Source organism: Tachyglossus aculeatus (assembly GCF_015852505.1).
Source record: "Tachyglossus aculeatus isolate mTacAcu1 chromosome Y4 unlocalized genomic scaffold, mTacAcu1.pri scaffold_167_arrow_ctg1, whole genome shotgun sequence".
NCBI classification, from domain to species: domain Eukaryota; kingdom Metazoa; phylum Chordata; class Mammalia; order Monotremata; family Tachyglossidae; genus Tachyglossus; species Tachyglossus aculeatus.
Window position 1 is genome coordinate 240,671 of NW_024044836.1, and position 15,485 is coordinate 256,155.

Consider the following 15,485-nt stretch of genomic DNA (forward strand, 5'->3'; position numbering starts at 1 on the left):
GTTAAAAACATACCTTTAAATCTTTCGAGGATAGCTTGGATATCCCTGTTAAAAGAATCATATTTCCCTAGTGGTAAATATTTGGTAATTAAAAAGCTACAGTGCCACGTCTTGGAAGGAATGCAAGTGTTCTACAACATTTTACTATCTACCGAAGTTAATATTATTGCTTAATATAAACCGGAACACATACTAGTTGAGCCACATTACCCTGTATCTTCCTCATCTGTTTCGTGGAAATTTTTTAAAGGTCTTTTCATCCCTCGCTTTTCAGGTCTGGAAGTCTCTCCTACAGAAAGAATGAAAAGTAATTTGATTATTTTCACGGTCAGCTCATCTTTCTCTTGAAACATTTGAAAAACTGTCCAGTGAAAGAAATAAAGTTGCCTAGAAGTTTTACATTATTTTTAAATGGAGTACAACTGCTAATAGGAAACATTCATCACAAGTAGCATTTCTTAAGTACCTTGTCTTCTCAAGAGAATCTTTGACATTTTCAGTATTTTATTACGTTGTTTTTCTGGGTGGGGTGAGCAGAATAGTCTTTCTTTTTTTTTTCTTTTTTCTTTTTTTTTTGCCTGAATAGCAATGTTACCCGAAATGTCGTTACAAAAATTACTTTGAAAAGTATTTTTCTTTCAGGATCTTGGTGCAAGAATTTCACTGTTTTCTTTCTAGCTCATCCTTCAATCTTCATAATATTACAAGTTCAAGAAATTCACGAAAAAACAATGCTAACAAAAACTCACTCATCTTCTGAAGAACTAATCATGGCTTCTGTCACACTCTATCCTGACCACAGACATGGAGAACTGTAATGGCCCATGTAATCTTCTTTGTGTAGAGTTTGAATACGTATGTAACAACCCAGGAGATCTGTCTTAGTTGGAAATGTAAAATCTGTCTCCTCTCACTTACGGATTCTCTGAAATCTAGAGGTTTTACCCAGTTTCACCTATGCCAAGCCCAGTATTCTCTCACCCCTGTGTCCAATTTACTAAACCAGACCAGAAGTCTGAGCTCACCTTTGGGATTCCCGACTATGTATGACCAGTTGCCGTTGAGGTTAGTGGGAGTTAATAACAATGATGGCATTTGTTAAGCACTTACTTTGTGCAAATCACTGTTCTATGCGCTGCGGGCGCTGCAAGGTGATCACGTTGTCCCACGTGGAGCTCACAGTCTTAATCCCCACTGTGGCTCAGAGAAGTTAAGTGACTTGCCCAAGGTCACGCAGCAGACGTGTGGTGGAGCCGAGATTAGAACCTATGACCTCTGACTCCCAAGCCCAGGCTCTTTCCACTGAGCCAAGCTTCTCAGTTGTTCTATGGAACAGTGTGGAGCCAGTTACCACGTCATGATTTACCATTCACCCCAAACAAAAATCTGTTCCCCCACAGAGACCTCTGATATTTGGACCCCAACAAACTTTCTCAGTTCATCGTGCCCTACTTGGCCTTCATTCCCAAACTATCTTCTCTTGAAGACCGGATTGATGACCTCAGTAGCACCCTCTGTACTGAGCTCAACCCACTCGCTCCCCTATCCCATTGCCAATCTCGTGCCACTAATCCACAGCCCTGGATCACCTCCACAGTCTGCCTCCTTCGCTCCTGGGCAGGAGCGCTGCTGACAGAAATACAGAAATCGGGCCGACCTCTTTTACTTCCAGTTTCTCCTTAGGTGTTTTAACTCTGCCCTCTCTTCTTCCCGGAAGAATTATTTTCCATCCTTATTCACACCTATGGCCAATGCCTTCGCCAGTTGTTCCAGATGTTTAGCTGCCTCCTCAAACCCCTTGTCGCCTCCAGCCTCCTCCATCTCTTGCTCCTAATGATCTGACCACAGACGTTTTTGAAAAAATCAAAACTATCTGGCGTGACCGCCCTAAAATCTTCCCTAACCCTCTTCAGCCTCTCCCACCTCCTGCCCCTTCTCCAATTCTCCCAACTCTCCCAGCAGTTCCACAAGAGGAGATCCCCTGCCTTCTCACAAAAGCCAACACTTCTAAAACAACTTCCGACCCCATCCCTTCGGACCTTCTCCGAGGACTTGTCTCTCCCCTTCTTCCCTCCCTAACCTCCAACTTCAAATTTTCGCTCTCCAACGACTTTTTCCCCTCTGCTTCCCAACAATACCCCGGTCTCCCCTATCCTGGAAAAAGCCTCCTCCTTTGGCCCCACGGTTCCCTCCACTTAGCTCCCCATCTTCCTCCTACCATTCCTGTCCAAACCACTCGAGTGAGTTGTCTACACCCTCTGTCTGAGGTTTCTCTCCTCCAGTTCTCTCTGCTACTCAGCAACGCAAAACAAACCAGTGGCAAGAGAGTAACTTACCTATCCACCCACATAGCCATTTGGCTTGCTCTTTGTTCAATCCCACCCATTGGTGTTGGTGTCCCCTCCAATCTGGCTTCCACCTCCATCACTCCACAGACACTGCCATCTAAAAGGTACCGCCAATCTCTGTCTAGTCAAATTCAACGGCCTCTAGCTACTCCATTCTAACCCTCCTCGACTTCTCAGCTGCCTTTGACACTATCGACCAGCCACTTCCACTGGAAACATTACCCAACCATGGCTTCAGTGACAGTGTCCTTTCCTTGTTCTCCTCCTTATCGCTCTGGATACTCATACTCAGTCCCTTCTGGGCTCTTCCTCTGTCTCCCACCCCTTAACTGGGTTTCCCTCATAGTCCGGTTCTAAGTCCCCTTCATTCTCCATCTACACCCACTCCTTGGAAAACTCATTCACTCCCATGACTTCAACTACCACCTCTATGCGGGTGATTTTCAAATCGACATTTCCGGCCCTGATCTTTCTCCCTCTCTGCAGTCTTGCATTTCCTGCTACCTTCAAGACCTCTCTACTTGGCAGTCTTGCTGCCACCCCCAACTTAACATTTACAAATCAAAACTCCTCCTCTTCCTACCCAAGCGCTGTCTTCCCCCTGATTTTCCCATTACTATAAATGGTGCCACCATACGTCCTTTCTCACAAGCCTGGAGCCTTGGTGTTATCCTTGAATCCTCTCTCTCATTCAAACCACATATTCAAGCCATCACTAAATCCTGTCAGGTCCACCTTCACAACAATGCGAAATTCGGCCCTCTTCCTCTCCATCCAAACTGGTTCCACGAAAAAAGCAGCACTTATCCCAGCCCGCTTTGATTATTGTACCAACTGCCTTGCTGACCTCCCTGCCTCCTATTCTCTCCCCACTCCATTCCACCCTTCAGTCTGCCGTCCACATCCGTTTTCTGCAGGAAACAATTGGTTTTTCATGTTTCCCCACTCCTCCAGAACCTCCGGTGGTACCCCTTCCACCTCCACGTCAAACTGAAACCCCTTACCCCTCTGCTATAAAACACCCAAACACCTTGCCCCGTCAAACCTTGCCTTGCTCCTCTCCTACAACAACGGAGCCCCAGAGACTTTGATCCCCTAATGCCAACCTCCTCGCCGGACCTCGATTCTGTCTATGTCGCTGCTGTTCTCTCGCCCACCTCCTCCCTCTGGTTTGGAACTCCCTCGCTCTTCATCTATGATAGACGGTTACTCTCCCTGGCTTCAGGGACTTATTGAAGGCTCATCTCCTCTAAGAGACCGTTCCTGACCAAGCCTTGTTTTCCTTTTCTCCCACTCCCATCTGCGTCCCTGACTTGCTCCCTTTATTTATCCCCCTTCTGTACATACTCTTAATTCACTTATTTATATGACTGTCCATTTCTCCCTCTAGACTGTAAGATCACTGAGAGGAGGGAGTTGATCTGTCATATGGCTATGTTATACTCTCCCAAGTGCTTACTAAAGTGCTCTGCACACAGCCAGTTCTCACTAAATATGACCGGTTGATTGATTAATCACGTGGCTCGGGAGGTAAGGTGGAAAGGAAAAGAACTTGTAAAACCACTCAACTGTAGCCAGATCTGCCTGGTTTCATCTCTGTTCGGCTGAGGATGGTTACCTGGCTTAATGTAGAACCATCCCATTAGGTTCAGTTTCCTAATAATGTCATTTTCCAGTTGAATGAATTTTAGACCCATTTTTGCCTCATAAAAACATCTTCTTATGCACACAAAACACACACAACATAAGTTACTGCTTTGCTTATAATTAAATTTGTTTACTCTCATAATGGTCTTATTGAACTTCCTTTTTAAGTTGCACTGTACTCATTATTAACCCTTCAACAGGACTAGGAAGGAAAACTACCAATCGAGCAATCGGATGCGTTTAGTGAACACTTACCACCTGCAGAGTTCTGTTCTAAGTGCTTGGAAAAGTACAATAAATGAGTAGACACGTTTCTGGCCCTCCGGAAACGTAGCCAGGCAGAGAACCATTAACATCAATTAAAGGTAGAGGAACAAATGGAGTTGATAAGGATTTAGAGAGTAAGTGTGTGTAGGGTCGCAGGAAAAGGGGTTGGGGGAAGGGGGAAGGGGACGTTATCAAAATGCTTGAGGGATATGAATTTAAGTGTGTAAAGATGCCCCAGAGGGAGGGAGAATAGGGTGGGTAGAAGAGCGATGATCCAGGTGAGGCTTCCTGGACGAGGTTAGATTGTAGTATCCCATTGAAGATAGATTAGTGGTCTGCTGTATGCGACGTGGGTCGCACTGCAGGCAGAAGGGAGGGCATGAGCCAGCGATACAGGAAGCAGCATGGCTTAGATGCAAAAACACAGGTTTGGGAGTCAATCAATCAATCAATCAATCAATCGTATTTATTGAGCGCTTACTATGTGCAGAGCACTGTACTAAGCGCTTGGGAAGTACATATTGGCAACACATAGAGACAGTCCCTACCCAACAGTGGGCTCACAGTCTAAAAGGGGGAGACAGAGAACAGAACCAAACATACCAACAAAATAAAATAGGATAGAAATGTACAAGTAAAATAAATAAATAAATAAATAAATAGAGTAATAAATATGTACAACCATATATACATATATACAGGTGCTATGGGGAAGGGAAGGAGGTAAGATGGGGGGATGGAGAGGGGGACGAGGGGGAGAGGAAGGAAGGGGCTCAGTCTGGGAAGGCCTCCTGGAGGAGGTGAGCTCTCAGCAGGGCCTTGAAGGGAGGAAGAGAGCTAGCTTGGCGGAGGGGCAGAGGGAGGGCATTCCAGGCCCGGGGGATGACGTGGGCCGGGGGTCGACGGCAGGACAGGCGAGAACGAGGTACAGTGAGGAGATTAGCGGCGGAGGAGCGGAGGTTGCGGGCTGGGCAGTAGAAGGAGAGAAGGGAGGTGAGGTAGGAGGGGGCGAGGTGATGGAGAGCCTTGAAGCCCAGGGTGAGGAGTTTCTGCCTGATGCGCAGATTGATTGGTAGCCACTGGAGATTTTTGAGGAGGGGAGTAATATGCCCAGAGCGTTTCTGGACAAAGATAATCCGGGCAGCAGCATGAAGTATGGATTGAAGTGGAGAGAGACACGAGGATGGGAGATCAGAGAGAAGGCTGGTGCAGTAGTCCAGACGGGATAGGATGAGAGCTTGAATGAGCAGGGTAGCAGTTTGGATGGAGAGGAAAGGGCGGATCTTGGCAATGTTGCGGAGCTGAGACCGGCAGGTTTTGGTGACGGCTTGGATATGAGGGGTGAATGAGAGAGCGGAGTCGAGGATGACACCAAGGTTGCGGGCTTGTGAGACAGGAAGGATGGTAGTGCCGTCAACAGAGATGGGAAAGTCAGGGAGAGGACAAGGTTTGGGAGGGAAGACAAGGAGTTCAGTCTTCGACATGTTGAGCTTTAGGTGGCGGGCGGACATCCAGATGGAGATGTCCTGAAGGCAGGAGGAGATGCGAGCCTGGAGGGAGGGGGAGAGAGCAGGGGCAGAGATGTAGATCTGGGTGTCATCAGCGTAGAGATGATAGTTGAAGCCGTGGGAGTCAGAGGGAGTCAGAGGATGTGGGTTCTAATCCCAACCCTGCCACCCTGTCTGCTGTCTGCTGTCTGACCATGGGAAACTCACTTCACTTTTCCATGCCTCAGTTCCCTCTTCTGAAAATTGGACATTAAGTCTGTCAGCCTCATGTGAGACAACCTGATTACTTTGTATCGATCCCAGCACTAAGAGCAGTGCTTGGCATATAGTAAACCCTTAATAAATAGTATGATGATGGTGATGATGATGTTGATGAGATTTCAGACTTGCTGAGGTTTGAGTACAGTGACTAGAGATGATGAGATCAAGTGTGTGTCCAAGGTCGTACTTACCATGCCTTGGTCTTGCTTATTTTTGGCCTTCACATCCCCGCTAAAGTTTCCTTCCTCCCTTTCCCCCTTCCTCCCTTCCTCCCTTCCTTCCTCCCTTCCTCCCTTCCTCCCTTCCTCCCTTCCTCCCTCCCTACCTCCCTTCCTTGCTGCCTTCCTTCTTTCCTTCCTTCCTCCCTTCCTTCCTTCCTTCCTCCTTTCTTCCTCCATCCCTCCCTTCCTTCTTCCCTCCCTCCCTTCCTCCCTTCCTCCCACCCTACCTCCCTCTCTTCCTCCCTTCCTCCCTTCCTCTCTTCCATTTTCAAAGACAACTAAACTTATATCAACCCTACGAAGCCCAGTCTGACTAACGTTTTACCCCTCCCACTCTCCCACCTTATTTTCCCTCCCCTTGGTTTCAACATATCCAAGACAGAGCTCCTTATCTTCCCGCCTAAACCTCCTAAATTCCCTGACTTTCCCGTCACTGCGCTCGGCACTACCACCTTTCCCGTCTCACTGGCCCGCAACCTTGATATCATCCATGACTCTGCTCTCTCATTCACCCCATAATCCTTCAGCAAAGCTGCCAGTGTCACCTTCACAGCATCGCCAAGATCCGCCCTTTCCCCTCCAACCAAACTGCTGGTACGGTTACATTACGTTAGTGCAGTCACTCATCTTATTCTGACTGAATTATTGCTTCAGCATCCTTTCTGAACTCCCAACCTCTTTTCTCCCCCAACTTCAGTCTATACATCACTCTGCTACCCGGATTATCTTTCTACGGAAACGTTCTGGGCACGTCAAGCCGAACCTTAAAAATCTCCAGGGGTTGCCTATCAACATCCGTATCAAGCAAAAACTCCTCACTTTAGGCTTCATGGCTCTCCATCACTTGCCACCTCCTACCTCACCTCCCTTCTCTATCCTTCTACAGCCCAGCCCATGCTCTATGCTCCTCTGATGCTAACCTTCTCACTAAGCCTCGTCCTCATCTTTCCCGCCGTCGACGTCTGGCCCACATCCTACCTCGGGCCTGAATTCCCTCCCTCCTCAAACCTGTCAAAAAATCGTACTTCCCCCTCTTTCAAAGCCCTACTGAACTCTCATCTACTTCAGTAGGCCACCCAAGACTCAGCTCCCCTTTTCTTAGGGTACCCCTCCCTTCTCCGTCACGCCGACTCGCTCCCTTTGCTCTCCCCCACCCCCGCCGCCCCACGGCACTTGTGCATCTATGTACATATCTCATATCTGGTATTCTATTTACGTACATCAATGCCTGTTTACCTGTTTCGATGTGTGTGCACCTACAATTCTATTTCTCTATATTGATGCTACTGATGGCTGTTAACTTGTTTTGATAGCTATCTCTCCTCCCAAACCCCGCCCCCGCCACTCCCCTCAACACACACACGCACACACGCCCTTCTAGACTCTAAGCCCCTTTGGGGCCGGGATTGTCTCTCTTTGTTACTGAATTGTACTTTCCAATCCCTTAGTACAATGCGCTGCACAGAGTAAGTGCTCAATAAAGAAGATGGAATGAATGAATGATTCACTACCTAAGCACTTTGTTACTCAGTTCGCCCCTTATGCTCTGTGTCTTCCCCTGACTGTAATTCATTCTAATGTCTGCTTCCCCCATAAACTGTAAGCTCCTTGAGGACGAGGATCCTGTTTGCTAGCTTTATTGTGGTTTCCCGCTTAAACCGTACTTACTGTGCGCTGCCTACAGCAAGTGCTCAATCAGTACATGATTGATAGGTCGATTGATGCATCAGTGTGTGGATGTAGTGAATCAGGTCACTGAAAGGTGAGATACGTAGTACTGAATAGTGCGACCTAGTTTATAAATAATGTTACACATTAAACAATTCAGTGTACTCTACCTTCCCCGACACCTTCCCCGACATTTTGCTCCAATCCACTCAGATCGTTGTTTTCCACTTCCTGAAAGGCACGTTCATCCTGCTCTTCCTTTGCTGTTTCAACAGATATCACCAAAGCTGATATCTGGGAGGCCATCATTATCAACTGATTCCTCACTGCAGTGAATAGCAATTTTAAAACGTTTGAATTATCTTTATTCCTTTTTCAGGCTGGCGGGGTTCTGATTTAAAAAAAAACAAACAAAAAAACACACCACAACATAAAAAACAAAAACAACAAAGCAAAGCAACAACAACAAAAAAAAACCCCACCATCTTTAAAGGGATTTCCTTGTACGTTTAAAATTTCAAATATGGATCGAGGCATCTTTTGTGTCAAAGAAACAGACATTTCTAAAGGCTCGAAAGAAGGCCAGCTGTTCTGCAATTGGGTCAAAAACTAAAGCTATGGAAGGCCACACTGTCGTATACTCACACTACATTTGTAGTGCTTTCGGGGGAGTCCGTAAGATCCATTTACTCCCACGATTTGGCACGAATAGGATGCACTTCATCCATGTGCACTCCAGGGAAAATCACCTATGCAAGATTTTAATCCGATCATTATTAAGGAGCTGGGCCAAGTAGGGCTACATCCATCAAATCGGAGGTCTACCTGGACAGCGTTCAGTGCCTGTGCGCTGCCGAACCAGGGTGGCCAGGGCCAGTCGGGGTTCCTTGGGGAGTTTCGCGTTTTCTTTGGAAAATGAAATTGAATGTACCAGCAGAAGGCTCTGAAGACTGTCAAAGGGACGTCACCTCTTAAGAGGAAAATCGACGGACGCAACACTTCACACTCTCCCGTTCTTCCTTCCGAGAGAAGCTGCCCGCGCCACTCCTTCAGCCGTTAGCCAGTTGGGCGGGTAGAGGCCTAGGAAGGGCGCGCGGGGGGGACCAGGCTCGTCCCGGCGGCGCGTGCGCACCGGATGAGGGGAGGCCAGGTAGCCCTCTCCACGAGCCCCCGAGACTCAGGTCTTCAACGATCTCGGCTGTCTGGGGATCTCGATCCGATGGCCGGGACATCCGGAATCCGAGGGGCCATTCAGAGAAAAGGGAATGGATTCCCTACACCCTAAGCCTGGTTGTAGCGTGTTTTGGGTTTCGGTTTGGGCTTTGAGTTTGGTTTTGGTTACTCTCTAATTTCTCTTAATGTCTGCCTCCCCGAGTAAGCTCTTTTTGAGCAGGGAGCGTGTCTGCTGCTTTTTTTGTACTGTACTCTCCCAAGCAGTTAGTTCAGTGCTCTGCACATAGCAGACGCTCAGTAAACACCATTGATTAATTGATCGATTGATGCAGTCACCACAAACGCTGACATTACATTACATTGCACCCCTGAAGACTACTCCCAAGTTGCCAAAACCCAAGCTATCATTTGGGATTCTTGTGTGAAGGAATCCAAATATGCGAGAAAATTTCTTGGACAGAACCCATAGTGAGACGCTGCTAAATGAAGTCTTTAAAGCCAAAATTATTCAGCGAAAACTCCATGCACCCTACTATTCTGGTCATAGTAGACCCGAAGCTAAAATCGCCTACTCTGACATTTTTCAACTATCATCTCGAAGCTCAAGATGATAGTTTACAAGGCATATATGTTTAATTTATATACTTTTTTGGTGCATATATTTATAATACATTACTCTAATAGCATGTTATGTAATAATCATGGAACTTGTTAAACGCTTATTATGTGCTATTCTTTAACTCATTCAATCGTATTTATTGAGATTTTACTGTGTCCAGAGCACCGCACTAAGCGCTTGGGAGAGTGGGATAAAACGATGAATAGGCACTTCCAATTCAATTCAATTCAGGTCAGTTTCAGTTTAATTCAAGCGAATTTATTCAGCGCTTACAGTGTGTAGAGCACTATAATAATAATAATAGTAATAATGATAATAATAATAATAGTTATGGTATTTGCTAAGTGTTTACTATGTGCCAAGCACCGTTCTGTACTAAGCTCCTGGGAAAGTGCAATGCAACAATCAACAGGAACAATCCCTGCCCACCACGAATTCACAGTCTGGGGGACGGAAAGGGGATGGGGGTGTGAGTGTGGGGGGGTGGCATCAGTACAAATAGACAGACATCAATATAAATAAATAAAAGTATAGATACAGACAGAAGTTCTATGGAACTGGTTCGGGGTGGGGTAGGGTGGGGTGGGGAAGGTGTGCGTAAAGGATGCAAGCCATGGTGAAACAGATGGGGGTGGGGGATGAGGAAAAATGGGATTTAGTCAGGGAAGGCTTCTCGGGGGAGATGTGACTTCAATAAGGCTTTGAAGGGGGAAGGAGGAAAAGAGTAATTTTCTGGTGGATTTGAGAAGGGAGAGGGTTCCAGGCCAGAGGTAGCATGTGGGCGGTGAGATAGGCGAGATGGAGGCACAGTAAGAAGGTTAGCACTAGTGGAGCGAAGTGTGCCGGATGGGTTGTAGAAGGAGAGAAACCAGATGAGGTAGGAGGGGGACTAAGGTGCTAGAGTGCTTTAAATCCAATGGTCAGGAGTTTTCGGCAAGACCTGGAGAATTTTGAGGAGGCCCCGGGGGGTGGGGTGGAGGGGAGCGGGTGTGACGTGTCCCGAACTTTTCTGTGGAACGATAATCCGGGTTAGCAGAGTGGAGTATGGACTAGGAGTGGGGCGAGGCAGGGGGTTGGGAGTTAGGCCAGGAGGCTGATGAAGTAATCTAGGCGGGATAAGATGAGTAGCCTCATCTTATCCTCATCTCCCACTCATCTCCCACTTTTCCTCATCTCCTCATCACTCTTCAGCGTCGTCCGCTCCCTTTGCTCTTCCCCACTCTCCTCGCCCCACAGCACTTATCTATGTATCTGTATTTTTTTCATTTATGCGGATGCCTCTTTATTTGTATTGATGTCCGTCTCCCCCAGACAGCGAGTTCGTTGTGGGCAGGGATTGTCACTTTACTGCATTACATTTTACTTCCCAAGCGCTTAGTATAGTGCTCTGCACACAGTAAGCGCTCAACAAATGCGATTGAATGAATGAATGATTGTATTTACCGCAACGACCTTGCAGGCTAGCTTCCAATAATGATGATGATTATCATGGCATTTATTAAGCGCTTACTAATGTGCATGGCACTGTTCTAAGCGCGTGGGAGGTTACAAGGTGATCAGGTTGTCCCACGGGGTGGGGTGGGGGGGCTCACAATCTTAATTCCCATTTTACAGATGAGGTAACTGAAGCACAGAGAAGTTAAGTGACTTGTCCAAAGTCACACAGCTGACAATTGGCAGAGTCGGTATTTGAACCCATGGCCTCTGACTCCAAAGCCCGTGCTCTTTACACAGAGCCACGCTGCTTCTCTAACCGTGCTTACTGCAGTTTACAGTGCCAGACACTCCACTAACCGCTGGGGTGGATACAAGCAAATTGTAGGGGTGGACTCACTTTTAATACGAGGTGATCCTATTTTAAATAGATTCAAATTCATAAAAATCTCGTTACATATTAAAGTGTATATAATTGCTATAAATATATATGTACTTGCGGGCACAATGTGGCAGTTTGTGCCAGCTTGTTAAAAGGTCACAGTATTTGGAAAAGTCCTGGAATCCAGTCAAGAAGCACACCGAAGGAACAAATTAGAGCACAGTATTGACCACATTGTCCTGACCAAATGAATAGTGCTAAGACAATGCCAATGACATTGAAGAAATAAGGGGTATATCTCTTCTTTTTTCTCTCCCTTTCTCCCTCCCACCACCCCGCCCCCACCCCGAAGGAGTACCATCATTCAATCATCAGCAGTCTCAGCTACTAGGATTATAAATCGTACGCTAAAAACCACTTAATCAATAAACTGAAGTCTCCAGCTGTACCATGGTCTCCCATGGTCTAATAAGCACTATGATTGTGATCATTAAGGGATAATGATAGCTTGGCATTACTGGAATTGACAGTCCCACGGGGGAAAATGGGTCATCGTAAACATGCAGTTTTCTTAGTCACTGGCAAGGAGTGATGAAGACTTTCTGAAGAAGTCCAATACTCTAAATTCTAGAACAATTCTTAATAGCATCATTACACTTATTAAAAGTTAGCCAAGTTCCTCTCCTGGAAAATGGATGACAGTCTTCGGTAGGTGGGCTATTAGAGATTTGTAGTTGCCGGGGGAAAATGCCCATCTCTTTGTTCAGCATCCTACGTACTTGAGCTGGACGCAAAAGCCAATCTTCGGGGTTGCATCTACAAAAATTGTTCAGATTGTTATTGTTATTGTTAAATTGTTATTTAATCGCCGTCTTGACATTTTATCCAAATTAAATTTGTACATGAATTTGGATACAGATCAAACTAAGAGCTTTTGTAATCTCACAGCTCAGATTACAAAACCATTTCTTAGAAATATGTTAGCTTCTGGAATACGTTTGGACTTCGGAAGATGGTGAAATCGCACTTCGCAGTTTCTCAAATAGCAAAGACTGATATATTGACTTCTTTAAATGAAAACACAGAGAAGCCTCACGACCTGATGGAAATACCATAGTCCTGGAAATAAGAGAACCTAGGTTCTAGTTCTGATTCAGTTTCGTTGTCTATACAGTGGGTCTCCAGTAGAAGACTCAGATAAAACTCAGATAAGGTCGACCTAATGCCTGATCTCATTTTTGTCAGATCTGGTCCTTTAGGGTAGCAATTGGGCTGTTCCCCTCCGCAATCAACCAAGAGCAGGTCAACCTAGTCAGCCCATTATGAAGGCTGCCCTTAATATTCAAAATTTCATCCCAGGGCAAGCATGTCAAATGCATCCTACGGGTGAGCCTAGCCTTGAGTGCCGTTGTAACCTTTGTAAATGGACCGCACTTCAAGGACAACTGTAATGTCTCACCCATCACAATAGGCCCACACTCCAGAACCTGGCCTTACTGGCCTCATATCTAAAAACAAAACAAAGCAATACAAAATAGAGCAAAATAAGAACTTCTCTTTCCCAACTCTAATCCAGCCTTGTCTCTACCTGCTGCTGCTACATAAGACTACCTTCCAGACAAGGCTTGGATCTGGGGAAGAATGGGACATGGGAAAATAGGGTAAATGATATGAGGAGGGAACCATTGTGGGCAGACGGGAGTGGGGTTAAGTTTAGGGTTTGGGGAAATTTTTACTGAGATGGAGGAAGAAAGTCTTGTGGAAACAGCGAGGCCATGCTGAGAGAGGCTACGACACAGGAGAAGGGAGGGGCTTGCCTGGGTGACTGCTATTATTGACTGGGAGATTTCCAATGTGCTGGCCAGTGGCAACTAGGCAAAACCCTTCTCTGACACCGCTAAGCTTGACGGAAGTAATTAGGAAATTATTACCATCTATGAATTTCTGAATCTCCAGACTTGAGCAGCAATTTGGAGTCCTGAACCAGAGGGATGCGCACCACTAGGAAACAGGCCTGGTGAGCCAGGGATTGCAGCCATGAAGCCCAAAGACACTAGCAGCCTGGGCAATACCGCTTGGAAAGCCAGGAACCTCACGTGACCGGACAATGGTTAGTTTACTGTAATGGGTTTAAGCTGTTGCCTTACTGCATGCTTGGAGAAGAGAAGCTGTCATATTTCGGGAATCTGGGATAGTTGAAAACTAAGGTCAGTGAGGATTACCAACATTCACCATTAGTTCAGAACCTGTTAACCAGCCTTTTTTCTCTCTCCCCTTCCCTGCCACTGCAATCAATCAGTGGTATTCTTCGAAGGCCTGCGGGTTGCAGAGAGCTACATTACACATTCGGGGGTACAAGAGATAGCAGATCTGATCCCTGAACTCGGCGTTTACAATCAAGGCGGGGAGACTGATCCCAGGATAATTTACAGCTAGGAAGACGAAGAGAAAGTGGACACGTAAATGTCATCAAGCAACGGTATTCACTGAGCTCTTACCATGAGCAGAGCACTGTCCTAAACGTCTGGGAGAGTACAACGCAATGTAACCAGTGGACACGTTCCCTATCTTTGATGAGCTTAATAATAATAATAATAATAGTAACATTTGTAAAGCGCTTACTATGTGCAGAGCACTGTTCTAAGCGCTGGGAGAGATACAAGGTGATCAAGTTGTCCCACATGGGGCTCACAGTCTTAATCCCCATCTTACAGATGAGGTAACTGAGGCTCAGAGAAGTGAAGTGACTTGCCCAAGGTCACACAGCAAACATGCCGTGGAGGCGGGATTCAAACCCATGACCTCTGACTCCAAAGCCCGTGCTCTTTCTACTTAACCATGCTGTTCTGACGATTTTGCCACCTTTCTACCAGTTTTGTTTGGTTGTCTGTCTCCCCCTTCTAGACTGTGAACCTGTTGTTGGGTAGGGACCGTCTCCATAGGTTGCCGACTTGTTCTTTCCAAGTACTTAGTACAGTGCTCTGCCCACAGTAAGCGCTCAATAAATAAGATTGAATGCATGAATGAATGAATGCTTAAGTGCTCAATCAATACCACTGATTTCCTGATGGACTATCACAGGATAATGAACCAGTGGAAAGAGGTGCTAGAGCAAACTGAAAGGCCACGTCGAATACTCCGAAGGCTGACGTGGGACAGCGAGTTTGGAATTTTACCGCCATGAAATTGCAAATTTTAATAATAATGATATTATAATATATAACATATATAATGATATAATAATAATGTTAATAATGTTAATTGTTGCTGCTCTCCGTGATGGCATCATCTGCTTATTTTTTGCGATCACACATTAATTGTTATCTGCTCTCTGTGATATCATCATCTGATTTTATTATTGCCATAGCATGTTAATTGTTAACTGCCCTCTGTGATGTCATCGCCTACTTAGTTTATTCCTGTATTATTACTGTCCTACTGTATTATTGCTACTGCATGTTCATTGTTAACCTCCCGCTGTGATGTCATTTACCTTGCTGACCTCACCATGAACTATCAATTCCCCTGCCTACAACTGCTTTTCCCGTTCCTCACCTTCCCCTTCCCCTTCCCCTCTCCCACCCAGCTCTTTCCCTCCCTTTCCCCCAGCCCGACCACTCCCCCTCCCACCCTCCCCAGGATCCCCCTGTACTAGCGCCAACCCTCAACTCCTCCCTTTCAGCCCCCTCCCTCCCTTCCTCCCCGTCCCCACCCCTTCCCAGTTCTCCTTTCTCACCCCTCTTCCCCCCTCCCCGCCCAGGCCCCCGCCAACGCAAACCAATCCAAACCCTCCTCACCCTCGTAGCCTTCCCCCGCCCTCCCCTCCCTCCACAGCTGCTGCCAAGTATGGCCTTTGGAGCCCCCGCTCCATTATCAGTAAATTCCCTTTCATCCTGGACCTATTCCTTTCCATGAAGCATGGCTCTCTCCGGATGACACGGTCTCTTCTGCTGCTCT

At 46.5% G+C, this 15,485-nt stretch overlaps 1 protein-coding gene across 8 annotated transcripts in view; it reads right to left on the reverse strand.

The window, feature by feature from the left end:
• LOC119921745 (synaptonemal complex protein 3-like) overlaps nucleotides 1–15,485 on the reverse strand; it is a 70,696-nt gene that overhangs the window by 21,419 nt on the left and 33,792 nt on the right. Inside the window, exons 1-4 of one of the 8 annotated variants that reach the window (XM_038741804.1) lie at nucleotides 8,852–9,021; nucleotides 8,091–8,311; nucleotides 211–289; nucleotides 14–45 (exon numbers count right to left, since the gene is read on the reverse strand). In XM_038741804.1, the coding sequence (XP_038597732.1) occupies nucleotides 14–45; nucleotides 211–289; nucleotides 8,091–8,229 (250 nt within the window). In that variant the 5' untranslated portion in view covers nucleotides 8,230–8,311; nucleotides 8,852–9,021. The other 7 variants (XM_038741803.1, XM_038741802.1, XM_038741798.1 and 4 more) reach the window with 7 other exon arrangements.